This window comes from Pteropus alecto, unplaced genomic scaffold (assembly GCF_000325575.1).
Source record: "Pteropus alecto unplaced genomic scaffold, ASM32557v1 scaffold30, whole genome shotgun sequence".
NCBI lineage: Eukaryota > Metazoa > Chordata > Mammalia > Chiroptera > Pteropodidae > Pteropus > Pteropus alecto.
Genome location: NW_006429782.1, coordinates 1,326,796 through 1,339,968, shown reverse-complemented (window position 1 = coordinate 1,339,968; position 13,173 = coordinate 1,326,796). Strand labels below are relative to the sequence as shown.

The 13,173-nt window shown below is 58.9% G+C and overlaps 1 protein-coding gene across 2 annotated transcripts in view; it reads left to right on the top strand.

Annotated features, from left to right (window-relative positions):
* LMNB2 (lamin B2) overlaps window positions 1–5,192 on the top strand; it is a 13,831-nt gene extending 8,639 nt beyond the window's left edge. Inside the window, exons 5-12 of one of the 2 annotated variants that reach the window (XM_015585756.2) lie at window positions 2,291–2,461; window positions 2,559–2,684; window positions 2,786–3,006; window positions 3,130–3,403; window positions 3,486–3,593; window positions 4,136–4,255; window positions 4,378–4,491; window positions 5,036–5,192. In XM_015585756.2, the coding sequence (XP_015441242.2) occupies window positions 2,291–2,461; window positions 2,559–2,684; window positions 2,786–3,006; window positions 3,130–3,403; window positions 3,486–3,593; window positions 4,136–4,255; window positions 4,378–4,491; window positions 5,036–5,077 (1,176 nt within the window). In that variant the 3' untranslated portion in view covers window positions 5,078–5,192. The remainder of the gene's footprint in view (window positions 1–2,290; window positions 2,462–2,558; window positions 2,685–2,785; window positions 3,007–3,129; window positions 3,404–3,485; window positions 3,594–4,135; window positions 4,256–4,377; window positions 4,492–5,035) is intronic. The other variant, XM_025043083.1, reaches the window with a different exon arrangement.
* The last annotated feature ends 7,981 nt before the right edge of the window (window positions 5,193–13,173 follow it).

The following is a 13,173-nucleotide window of genomic DNA, read 5'->3' as shown; positions in this document are numbered from 1 at the left end:
AGGGAGGGGGGTGGCCGCGGTTGTTGCCGGTGCCTGATGGGTGTTTCTCTCCCCAAGCACCTGACACCTGTTAGGCGCTGGTTTGCGCTATGGTCTCATAGGTTGATAAGCAGACGTCTCTTTTGCTTCCAGCAGGTGGAGCTAGAGCGCGGTTTCTCACCTGCAGGATGGATGGGGGGGCGGTGTGGCCCGTCGTGGAAAGCGCCCCATGTTCCCCGAGGTGGTGGGCGTCCCCGCCCCCCATGTCCAGGTCTCAGGGCTCCACCCCCGTGGTGCCGTGGGGCGACCGGTGCTGCCTCCTTGTAGCCAGTGGCCGCCAGCTGCGCTGTCCCCTGCCTCTCCGCTGCCCCTCCCGGGCGCCCCCTCCCTGGATCGGCCGCGGTGGTGGTGGGGAGGTCGCCAGTCTGCTCTTTGCTTCCTTGCTGGTAGCAGGGGCCCCGTAGTCCGTGGCTGCCACCCAGCCGTGCAGCGTTTCCGCCCTGTCACTGGGTTTAGCCACACTGAGAACCGGCCACCCCGGAATGTGGCTTCTGCCCCTCCCGCCCCCGGCCTGCTGCCTGACTCCTGCAGTGCCCCTGGGCCAGTGGGGCCGCCCGGCACCAGACCGCGTCTATGGCCCGTGTCTGTCCCTCCCCGTCCCGCCTCCCCTGCTCATTCTGTGCGCCACCTCAGAGGTCCCCTGCTCAAATCTCAGACGTGTTTGTGTGCTGAGCAGGGTCCTTTGAGTGACAGCTGTCGGGCTCATAATGTTTAGGGGGAAGCGAAGGGGTCTTCTCTGCCATAGTGCTGGTGTCTTTTTTCTGTCTCTTAACGTGGACAGTTTTCACTGAGAGTGGGGCCCACCTGGATAATCCAGAATGGACTCATCTTAAAATTAACTTAATCACATCTGCAAAGTCCCTTTTTCCAATAAGGTCCCACGGTCCCACCAGGTCCTGGGGAGTAGGACGATGGACATACCTCCATGGGGCCACCATGCGGTCCTTCTTGTCATGGGAGCAGGGTGCTGTGCGCTTCTCTCTGCTCCTGGGGCTGGGCCCCCTCCCCTGACCGCCTAATCCCTGGGCCTCGGCTCCTTGGCTCACCTGGGCCTGGCTGGCAGAGGCTGAGGTCCCTACAGGTTGAGCTGAGATCTTGTGCCCTCTGGGAGGGGCTTGCATGAGGACCCTCCCCTGTCATCATCACAGAGCCCACTGTGCTGTCACAGCCCGGAATAGAACCCCGGGGCCAGGCCAGTCCCTGCGGTCACTCCTGGGGGAGCTGCTGGCAGGACGGTGCCCATGCAGCTGAGGAGTGGTCTGCGGCTCCAGCCAGGCCCCGTGACCCCCAGGGCCCCCAGGGGAGCTGGGGGGGGTGCCGGGAGGGCAGCTGAGTGGGGACTTGTGAGGGCAGCCACATCTGTCAGGGGACTGATGAAGAGGCCCGCATGGGGTGCCAGCAAGGCACCCATGAGGGGCAGGAGGGGGTCCCCAAGGTGGGCTGTGACGAGCTCCTGGAGGTGGGCCGTGACGAAGACGGTGGAGACAGCCTGGCAGGGCGCAGGGAAGGTGGGTCACGGGCCACCCGCTCCCTGTGAGCGTGACCGGCTTCCTCGAGAAGCACTCCTGGTCTCACGAACCAGTGGCACAGCGACAACAGCCGGGTTCTGAGGCGGCGTGATGGGGGCGGGGCCCTGCCCTCCGTGAGCTCGCGGCACCCGTGGCCTGGGTGTCCTGTGGTCAATTTTCTCAGCTGCCCACTTCTGGTCGCGCAGCTGTCCCAACAGCCAGGCACCTGGGATGGGTTTGGCCACGAGCTTTTCTTTTAAGTGATCGCTTTATTGAAACAGTCTCACACCTTGAAGCTTTCACAGTGCGTGAGGTAACAGAGCTTTATAGCAAGTCACAGAGTGAGCGACCGTCACCCCAGAAAGAAACCCAAACCATTGGCCGCCACCCCTCCCCCCACTCCCTCTCTCTGGATGTGCCTGTTCTGGGCGGTTCACGTCATCAGAATCACACACCACCTGGCTTCTGTCACTGAGCGTCATATGTTCACGTCGTGGCGAGTGTCAGCACCCCCTTTCATGGCTAGTGACACTGCCCCGTGTGGACAGGCGCCTGCTGGCGGACACCAGGGCTGTGACCTCCCTGGTGATTGTGACACGTGTATCCGTTGACGGTTCGTGAACAAGTGACCAGGGTGACCCCCAGAGGTTCCTCGGTTGGCACAGTTTTGAGCCGTCGCTCGCCCCGGGCTCTTGTGTCGAGGCGGGCGCGGCGGGTCACTGCAGGTCACTGCTCGTCCCCAGGAGGTGCGGGAGACACGGCGGCGGCACGAGCGGCGCCTGGTGGAGGTGGACAGCAGCCGGCAGCAGGAGCACGACCTCAGGATGGCGCAGGCGCTGGAGGAGCTGCGCAGCCAGCACGACGAGCAAGTGCGGCTGTACCGGCTGGAGCTGGAGCAGACCTACCAGGCCAAGGTGCGCGTGGGGGCGGGGCAGCCCCTCCCGGCCCTCCCGGCCCTGCCCCCGCCGGCCCTCACCGCCCCTCACCGCCCCTCGCCACCCCTCGCTGCAGCTGGACCATGCCAAGCTGAGCTCCGACCAGAACGACAAGGCCGCCAGCGCCGCCCGCGAGGAGCTGAAGGAGGCGCGCATGCGGGTCGAGTCCCTCAGCTACCAGCTCTCCGGCCTGCAGAAGCAGGTGACGCCTGGCAGCCGCCACCCCCTCCCCCAGCTCTGGGCCCGGAAGCCAGCAGTCGTGGGACCCAGCACCCCTGACCTGGCCCTCGGGCCCCTCCCCAGGCTAGCGCAGCCGAGGAACGGGCCCGCGAGCTGGAGGAGGCCATGGCCGGGGAGCGCGACAAGTTCCGGAAGATGCTGGACGCCAAGGAGCGGGAGATGACGGAGATGCGGGACGTGATGCAGCAGCAGCTGGCTGAGTACCAAGAGCTGCTGGACATCAAGCTGGCGTTGGACATGGAGATCAGCGCCTACCGCAAGCTGCTGGAGGGCGAGGAGGAGAGGTGGGGGCTGTAGCTGGGGGAGGGTGGGAGGGGCTGGGGGCCAGGCGCCCACTTCGCACTGTCCGGGCTGTCCTGGCCGGCCCCCGGCTCCCACTGCCAGTCACCACATGCCTCGTCCCCCAGGCTGAAGCTGTCCCCCAGCCCGTCGTCACGGGTCACCATCTCGCGGGCCACTTCGAGCAGCGGCGGCAGTATGTCCACAGCGGGGCGCTCTGGCCGCAGCAAGCGCAGGCGGCTGGAGGCCGAGGAGCCGCTGGGCATGGGCTCCAGCCGCATGGGCTCGGGCGGTGGCGGCACCTTCCAACTGGCCCAGCAGGCCTCGGCCTCGGGGAGCGTCAGCATCGAGGAGATCGACCTGGAGGGCAGGTTTGTGCAGCTGAAGAACAGCTCAGACAAGGTGAGGGGCTGGCCCGGTGGGGGCGGGAGCAGGAGCTGGGTGGGTCCCCCGGGGCTGTGCGTCAGGTGCGTCCCTTCTCCAGGACCAGTCTCTGGGGAACTGGAGGATCAAGAGGCAGATCCTAGAAGGGGAGGAGATTGCCTACAAGTTCACGCCCAAGTACGTGCTGCGCGCTGGCCAGACCGTCACGGTAGGTGGCTGTAGGCGGGCTGACGCGGGGTGGAGGGCGCAAGAGCAGCCACACGGGTGGTGGGACGTGGGGTGGGTCCTGGGAAGCAGGGCATGGCTTGGGGGCTGGGGTGGTGAGGGGCGCATAGCTCTGGGAGCAGCTGCCTGCTGTCACGTCATCTGTGTGTCAGCATTGCCCCACCGAGCCTTCCCTGGAACACTTTGGAGTGCCAGAGTGACATGCCAGGGCCCCACGGTGGGGGCGGTCTGAGTCCAGACTGTCTGGGCCGGCGGCGTTGGTAAGAGATGTCACGGTCATGGGCACGGACCCTGGAGCTGACGGGCTTCAGATGCCAGCTCTGCCCATTTGTCAAGAGCGTCTTGGCCACTGTGAACCTAAGTTTATTCTTCCATGCCCTGGTGACTGTCATCCTGGACAGCACCAGTGGGGCTGCAAGGTGGCAACTCCCAGGGCATCGAAGGGTTGTGATAAGGGACCGGCTGGTGGCCTCTGTCCCCGGGACCAGAGCCGTCATTGAGTAGGAGGCCCTCCTCTGTCCCCAGGTGTGGGCAGCTGGCGCGGGCGTGGCCCACAGCCCCCCGTCGACGCTCGTGTGGAAGAGCCAGCGCAGCTGGGGCACGGGCGAGAGCTTCCGGACCGTCCTGGTCAACGCTGACGGGGAGGTGGGTGCCGGGGCCTGTCCCCAGACAGCGCTCTGCAGCGTGGCGACACCCTGTGCGAGCGTGCCGACTGCCACTGCCACGGTGCCTGGCGGTTGAGCGGCCGTGGCGCTTGCCTCACGCAGGAAGTGGCCATCCGGACCGTGAAGCAGTCCGCGGTGCTGCGGGAGGCCGAGAACGGCGAGGAGGGCGAAGAGGAGGGGGCCGACTTTGGCGAGGAGGACCTTTTCCACCAGCAGGTGCGCGGGGCCCCGGGGGGCACATGCGTGCGCACCCCTCAGCTGCTGGGCCCCACAGCCGGGGACGCCGTGGGGCAGCTTGCCGCGCCTCGGGTCTGGCTGGTGTGGGCCTCGGGCGGTGTCCAGGGGACCCCGGGAGGCAGGTGTTGAAAGTCGAGCCTCATTGGTGGCGCCCTGCCCCGGGGTCTCGGTGAGCACTCTCCGGTGCCGCTGTCCCTTGTCTGGGAGACAGGACGTAAACACTGGTGTCTGGGGAGAAGGCGGAGAGCCCAGGGCCACCTGGCTAGGTAGATGGTATGAAACGTAAAATTGTGACGTGTCATGTAGCTCAAAACAGCTATAGGAGACGTGGAAGGTTCTGGAACAGGGATAGTCGAGGCTGTCATCCTGTTGGGGGCTGTCTTCTGAGGGTGTTGTCGGAGGCCCCGGGCCAGAGCCAGCCCCTCCCTGGCGGGGTGGGGACTGCGGGCCGCCTGCATAGCCGGGTGGCCACGCGCCTGGCCCCTCGGTCCCCCTAACTGCTGCCACCCTTCCTTCCTCCCAGGGGGACCCGAGGACCACCTCACGAGGCTGCCGCGTGATGTGAGCGGAGCGGACCGCTCTACGCTTCCTTCACCCAGAGCCACTGAAACTATTTTTATATCATTGGCTTTCTTTAATCCTTGATGCATTTCTAGAGAATTTTTAAGCTAACTGCCAGACGTGGGGGTGGGTCTGTCGCTCTGTCCTGTTGGTGGGTTTCCGTGGACTCTCCCTTCACCTAGTCCAGACTTTTCCGGTGCCTGTTGCCACTTTTGGTTGAATTCGAGGCCGGAGGGGCGTCCGCTGCCCGCACGTCCACGCAGGCGGGCTGGGCCGGCTGGGGTGCCCCACGGGCCTGGGGGTAGACGGAGGAGCCGTAAGGATTCTGTAGTTGTCATTTGTGTTGAGCTTTTAAAAACCAAATTCAGAACCCAGGGTCCTGCCTGGTGGCAGGGGCGTCCCCGTGGAGTCGGTGGCCCAGCCCACTGCAGCCTGGAACGCGGTGACGGAGCGCTTGGGAGTCATGGGGTGTGTCTGTCTGTGCAAACTGGGGTGCCATGGGGGGGCGGGGCCTTGTTCCCCTTCTGGCTGCCTGACCCTTCCGTGTCTGGAGTAAGACCAGCAGGACAGGAGAAAAGGAAATCTGGGGACAGGGACACTTCCCATCAAAGACTTGTCACCAGGTTAACAGGGGACAAGTGGGACAAGCTCGGCAGCAGATGCCCCAGGTTTCAGAACAGTGCAGGTGTGACGGCCACTTCCTGCCCTCTGTCGGGACCCTGACTCCGGGGTGAGCCAGTGGACCGCCCCGCCCCGCCCGCGAGCCAGCCTCCCGCCCTCTCCCGCGCTCTCCTGCGTGTATGTGCCAGCCTCGCTTGCTGAAACGACGTCACTGAGACCACTGCCAGCCCAGCCCTTCATGGTGGCTCCACGTCACAGGCCAGCTTCTGGCCGTCCGGCAACCCCCTCTCTGCATTAGCTTCCCGTTTACATCCCCCACCTACATACACAGAAGTTATTTTTTTAATGGATATTTATTTTTTTACATTGGTCAGTACTCAGATTGCTGATTCTGCTTCAGTGGCTCAGGGCAGGGTCACGGGACAGTCCCCTGGGGGGTGGGGGGGGGGTTAGGGGACCTGTCTCAGTGAGGTCTGAGCCCCTGGACGGCAAACTCCTTCGAAAAGTGCAGCTCGAGTCTTTAAAGATGCAGCACCGAGCCATGGTGGCGGGCTGGCCCCTTGGCCGCCAGGAGCAGTGCCCCAGCCTGGCCTGGCCATGTCCCTGGGCCTGGCTTCCTTTGGGCATCGCTTATGGCGAGGAGGGGTGGGGCTCGGGCCTGAGCCGCAGGCCAGGAGAGAGGTGGCTGGTGGCAGCAGGTTGCTGTGTCTGGTGCTGACCCGCAGCCTGGCTATACGGCCTGCGTCCTGCCCGAGGCCGCCCTGTTCCCAGTTGGGGGTGGGAGTGTTCCTGCAATGACTTCACGGAAGGTTCTGGTGGGCCTCAGGGAGTGTGCCTGCCCTGGCAATACAGCACCTGTACCCCGCTTGTGACCTTTCCCAGGACCGGTGCCAGGGCCCCTGGGGCTGAGGGCTAGGGGGGGGGCTCGGGCCTGAGCCGCAGGCCAGGAGAGAGGTGGCTGGTGGCAGCAGGTTGCTGTGTCTGGTGCTGACCCGCAGCCTGGCTATACGGCCTGCGTCCTGCCCGAGGCCGCCCTGTTCCCAGTTGGGGGTGGGAGTGTTCCTGCAATGACTTCACGGAAGGTTCTGGTGGGCCTCAGGGAGTGTGCCTGCCCTGGCAATACAGCACCTGTACCCCGCTTGTGACCTTTCCCAGGACCGGTGCCAGGGCCCCTGGGGCTGAGGGCTGTCCCTACCCCTACAGCAGGAACCAGGTGGACAGTGACAGTCTGGAGAGCAGGAGATGCAACTCCGGGAGGGGGGTCTCGGACCCCGGACACATGGGGCACTGAACGGGGGTTCCGAGCTGTGTCCTGGAATTTGGGTCTGGTTGGCTGAAACAGCCTTGCTGGGCTGGGCTGGGCTCATGGACGCACAGAGGGAGAGGACCCCTCCCCGCAGGCAGTGGGTGGCGCTTGTAGGGACGCCAGCATTTGACAACAGCGGAATCCAGCGTGAAGTTGCTGGCTGTGGCCCGGGAAACTGCAGGTGGCCTCAAGCCTGGCTCTGAGCCACTTGGGATGACGTGGAAGTGGCCCCCCTGCCTGGGCGCCCCCTGTGACACAACAGCCCAGTAGCCCTCTTGGCGAAGAGCCCAGGTGGCCTGAGGTGGGGGTGGCACGCCAGGGCACTGACTGGGTTTCTGCCGGAGACAAGCAGTTCTGCTAGGGTGGCCAGCAGGCGACATCTACACGGCCGGCCTGCCTCATGCCCGCGCGTCCACCCCACGTGGTGGCCTGGGCCCTGCGGCGGCGGCAGTGGCTTCTGAGGTGCATGCCAGACGTGCGGTCTTCTCTCTCCTGTGGTTTGTAACGTTTTCTGACTGGAAACTTTTTGTACAACACTCTAATAAACGTTTGCCTTTACGTTCTGCCTCTGCCCTCGTCCCGACGCCAAGCTGTGGGTCCCTTCCAGCAGGACGACAGCCAGGGGCCACCGTCCATGCCCTGCCTGCCAGGACACACAGCACGTTCGTGCCCTGGCTGCGGGAACCCTTGGGCGGTGGGCTCCACCAGGGGCTCTGGCCTCTGCCAGGCTGCTGCACCCCGTGCACAGGGCCGGAGCCCATTTTGGCCTGGACAAAGAGAGTGGGTAGGGTCACGGCCCCGCTACCCATACCGGCCCCTCCGGACCCATGTGTCCCCTCCCGCTGCAGCCCCCACAGGCCGCTTTTCCAGAATGGGGTGGGCGGGGGAGACGGCTCTTTCGTTTAATTCACGTAAACAAACGTGCAAAGTTGAAATGAAGGGACAAAATACCTATCTCAGATGAACAAGAATAATCTCCAGGAAAAAACTGTAAGAAAAAGAGGAGTAATCTGCCCGATAAACGATTCACCCAGACGGTCAGAGGGCTCCGCAGCCCTGAGCAGAGAACTCGGGAATTTGGGGGGCAGAACAAAGTATTGGGGCCACGTGGGCCTGAGAATGCATGAGCGAGATGAAAAATAAGCCAACTCTGCCGTCCACTTTCCACCATGTGGGGCTCTACGTGTGACCGAGGCGGGTGGAGACACCTGCAGGCCACTTAGAATGCCAGCCAGAGGTGGGCCGTCGCAAAGGGCAACCTAGGTGTGCACACAGAATCAGAACCACTAATCCTAAAATTCACATGGAAACCCCAAAGACCCTGACCAGACAAAGGCATTCTGAGGAAGAGCGAAGGGGGAGCATCACGCCCCGACATCAAACTCCTCTGAAGCCACAGTGGCCGGCGGACAGACACCTCGGTGACCAGAACAGCCCAGAGACAAGCCCTCGCCATGTGGTCCATTCCGCCTCCACGGGAGGCGAGGGACAGCGAGCGGGGTGAGGACAGGCTCTGACGCAGGGCTGGGGCCTGGACAGACGGTGAAGGCGTGAGACCGGGCCGCTTCAAAAACTCAACAGGGTCGAAAGACTTCGACGTAAGACCCGAAACCATAAAACTAGAAGAAAACACAGCAGTGGACTCTGCCATCGTTCTTAGTTTCTGTGGAGATTTCCCTCGGGCGAGCGAAGCAAAGGCAATGAACGGGCCTACGTCAAACCGAAAAGTTCTCCCCCAGTGAGGAAAAGCGACAATGGAAAAGCCTCCTGAGTGAGAGAAGATATTTTTGCCTGTGACACACGCGATCATTGTCAGGTCAGTTTGATCTCAAGTGAAAAGGTCGCATCTAGAGGCAGGTCTCGTGTCCCCTGCAGTTCCTAGGAGCCTGGGCGTGAGTACCCTTGGGTGACACCTGCAAAAGGGTTCTTCCTTTCTGCCTCAGGACAGTCCATCTCGAATAAGGCTTAAGGACCATTAACTTAGGGATTATGTCACATGACATCCACATCCATACTAACATGCTTAAGGTGTCGGGCTTAATCTCTGATATCACGTAAAATGCATTTCAGTTTTTTAAAACGACTGGCCTGGGGTGGAAGCTAAGGAGCTGGCAGGGTGGGGTCCACCCCAGACCGGACGAGCTGGCCTGAAGCTGGTGGAGTGCGCCCCGCCGAAAGGTGAAGGACGATCTGTCTCGTACTTGAAGTTGCCCTTTTCAGTTTAAGGCATTGGTGGGGGGCAGGGGGGGGGACACAACACGTGCTCGCAAACACCAAGCTCGCTTAGCGCGGTTTCACCGTCGCTTCTCGCTTTCCCGTGTTGCTGTCTCGCCTCGACTGACGTCCAGGTTCTTTCCACTCAGAACACGGATCAGACGTCCGTGTAGCTTCCAGCGTCAGGAGGCAGCTAAGGGGAGGCCGAGCGCTTCTCACCAACTAGCAGCGTTTCCTCCTATGAGGACACACAAGTGGCCTCATCGACGGGTCAGAAACAAGGGCAGATGCACGTGGGAAGCGCGAGGCTGCGACGTAGTAACGTTCCCCACTGGGTGGCGGGCATCCTACTGGGATGTCAGTTTCAATGGCGGAGAGGCGGGACTGTGCCGGGTAGGACGGCTTCCTGCCACGGTGGCTTTCCCGAGGGGTCTCCACAGCCAGGGCTGAAGCAGGTGTGGCCAGATTTAAGGTGTCAAAGATACAAGAAGGTGACACCGGGAGGGGTGGCTAGCTCTCTTGTAGGAGGTGGTGGGGCGCTACCCGGGGGAGGGCGTGGGTTGAAGAGGACACAGGGCGGAGGTGGGCCCCCTTTTGTACCCTGACCCGATCACTCTCAGGAGGAGGAGTTGGTGACACCACTAGCGAAGTTGGGTGGCTTTCCCATTCACGGGGTTAAGATAACAAAAATCAGGAAGTCCTATGTGGTCCACGGTTAATGATATGTATGGAATTACTGGAATGTACAACCTAAAATGCAGGGGAGGTGACGCACTTGTCATGAGAATTCAGATCGCTAACACACCCGGGAACACGACAAGCACGAACTAAACGGGGCGATGCAAAGCAGGAGTGGACAGGGCCGGCGGTACCGGACCTGGGGAAGCGATGGCTCTGGACGCCTTGAACTTGTGGTCTCCTACAGGCCGGAAGGTCCCATTGGGTGAGAGGTGCTAGCCCCGGAGCCTTTCTAAAGGAGACGCAAGAATCCAAGAGCCTTTCAACTGCGCGGCTCAGGTACCTGTAATTATTTCAGAAGGGGACGATCGGTGTTTAGCAAAGGGACCAGACCTTGGGCCAAGTGATACCGACAGGAGGGCTTTAGGTCTAGGTCGACGCAAGTGAAGAGATTCCACAAGTTTCGCCAGCTGACTTCATCACCCATCATCCACTGCACAGGCCACAGGAATGAGGATAGTGCAGTGGAAAGGCAGATTTTGACACACCTCTTGTAGGATCAGTGCTGCGAAGGGGGTTCTCCGGTGGCCGTGGAGCTCACTGTAAATTCCCCCGTTTGGAAAAATCCTTTCTAGGAGGATTTTAGTACCTGCTGCAGCCCTTTGACACAGAAATTCATACACACCATCACTAATAGAGATTTCTGTCCTTGAGAAGAGGCGACTGGATAAATCCACCTTCCACACCTCCAATTCTAGCACATCCAATAGGCCTACTTAGCTGGGTTTCCCCCTTTTGTACTGAGAGATCCCTTACCTTTGGTTCTTCATGTCCTCATGGTGACGACGAAAGCCTTCGCAGGCAAGTACAGGGGGTTAAGTGGTGGGAAGCAAACAGCTCTTTTAGGTTTGGTTTACCTAAACCGTCATAGACCCGATGGCGAAGAGCGCAGGAAGCCATTTTAATAGACTCTGTTTCCTTTTATGATTTCTTATGAAGAATATATCAATAGTATAGGAAAACTTGTGTCTTTTAAGAGGGAGAGAAAGCCATATCTCAATTCTGTATAGTTTGTTTAACTTAAATAACCCCTTCTATCCTAGCCAGCCTGACCACTTAGAAGATTTAAGATTCCTTTTCCATAAACTTTTTCCAACTTTCATAAACCTTCAGCTTTTGCCCCTTTTCCTTCCTTATGGAAATGATGGAACAATCATTTTACTCCAGAACTAAATGACTTTTCTGTCAGAGGAATGTACTTCCATACCTTTTACCAAGCTCACATCTCTTATCCTCCACACGCGATCATTTTCAAGCACCAGGCTTTGTCATAAGCGTCTGGGTCTTAAAGGCAGACTTTATGGTTTTCAGTGACCAAAGGAGTTTGGAAACTGCCACAATTTCACCTTGAAACTCTTGTCGCATTTATCTTTAGTTAAACCGTCGCTTGTAACGATTTTAGATTACTTCCTGAATGTTTCACAAGACCTTAAAAAGCAATTAGCCATTATCTCTAAAGACAGGCCTGTTTTAATTTAACCAACAACCTTAAGCTAGTTTTTATTCACTGAAGACTGATTCTAGATCATGTGCACTTGAAAAGCAATTGGGTTAGTTTCCGTTATTTCTTCAATTCGTAGAAATGCTCATTTGCTTTAAATCAACCGAATAAGGCTCCTTTACAACCTGATTTGAAATTACAACTCAGTTTTGGCAGTACCTTCAGCTGTAGGTATATAATATATCTAACATACTTGCATGGACATATATAAACATACAGACAGCCCAATAACAAATCTCAAAAGAAAAATTGGACCCAAATAATGTTTCTGGCAGATGGAGCAAGTTATGGTTTTGCTCACATGGCCAAAATTTTGCATGCTGTGAGAATTCTTTTAAAGCTATTTTTAAAGTCCATTTATAATCAATCAAAGAACCTGCTTTATCGTCTCTAAGAGACGAGATCATCTCCTTTACAGGTGGACTTGTCCACAAACAAACGAAGATGGATAAAACTAAGTTTCCTCTAAATTAATGCCGCCTCCCCCACTAAAAAACAACAACGAAGATGAAAAACAAGTGTGTACAGTGAAGTTGGACAGCTGGGAAAGCAGAGAGAGCGGCCTCAGAACCAAACCCCGCGGGAGAGAGAGGATGAGAGGGGAAGAGGCCTCAGAAGTCACTTAAAATACGCATATCGCTCAGTTTTAGAGTTTTCAAGGCAGCAGTAAAAAATGCTTCCCATTGTTTCTGGGAAGCATGGTATTTCCTTTGTCCTAACTGAGCGCATAAATAGACACGCGTTGGGACTTCAAAAGAACCCCAACTTGGCCAAGAAAGCTCGAGATCATCTTACGTGATTTTTGCCCAGCAGCCCAGCTGATAGAAATTCTCTGGACTGCAATCTTTTTACATGTAATCAGCCAAAGTCCCCTCCATTGCCACCAGGAAGCGGGGGATAAACATGAGAATTTTAGGGCATGTGTTACCTATTTTGCACTCCAACGTATGGGTGGCGTCCCTCCCCCCCACTCCCCTGCGCCCATAGGGTGAGCATTCTCACATGCACCCTACTTATGAAAGCACCATTTCCAGTGCCGGCCCAGGTGTAGCAGGGCTCAGGTTAGGTGGCTCAGGTAGCCCACGAACTGGAAAAACAGCCACGGAATCTAGCTGGCTTATTTAGAGCAGAGTGCCACCTATGTTCCCAATTGGTCTATTCTTATGCAAATGAAGACTCCAAAATTTCCGCTGGATTGGTCAGCTTCATGCGCCTGATTGGTCACTAAAGATACAAACGAGGATATAATTATGCAGCTCTGATTGGCTGGGGCAGTTCTTTAGCCCATTGGAAGACTTGGGATCCTAGGAGCTCTCTTAAAAGGATGCGGAGCTCAGGACCGCTGCGGGAGGGTGGCAGCTCAGTCGGCTGACCTTCCAGAATTGCCATGTGGGTGGATGGTCATGAATTGGGACCCAGTCAACCACTGAGGAGGCCTTCTTGGAAGGTATATTCTTTCTAGGGGTCGACTAGTGGGTAAGACCCACCCCCACTCACACACACTAAAAAAAGCCCCACTGGCAGGTGTAGACAGGTTCCAACTCCTAACCTTCCCCGTTGCTACCCGCCACCCTAGTTCTCCGCCTTGTTTTTCCACGGAGCCTCCCACGTGGCCTGTGCCCCGCGTCACGGGACGCCGCCGGTTCCTCCCGGCTCCATCGCCTCCGCAGCGCCAAGGCACACGCGCCGCCGGGGGCGGGGCCTGAGGGCTGAGTGACTG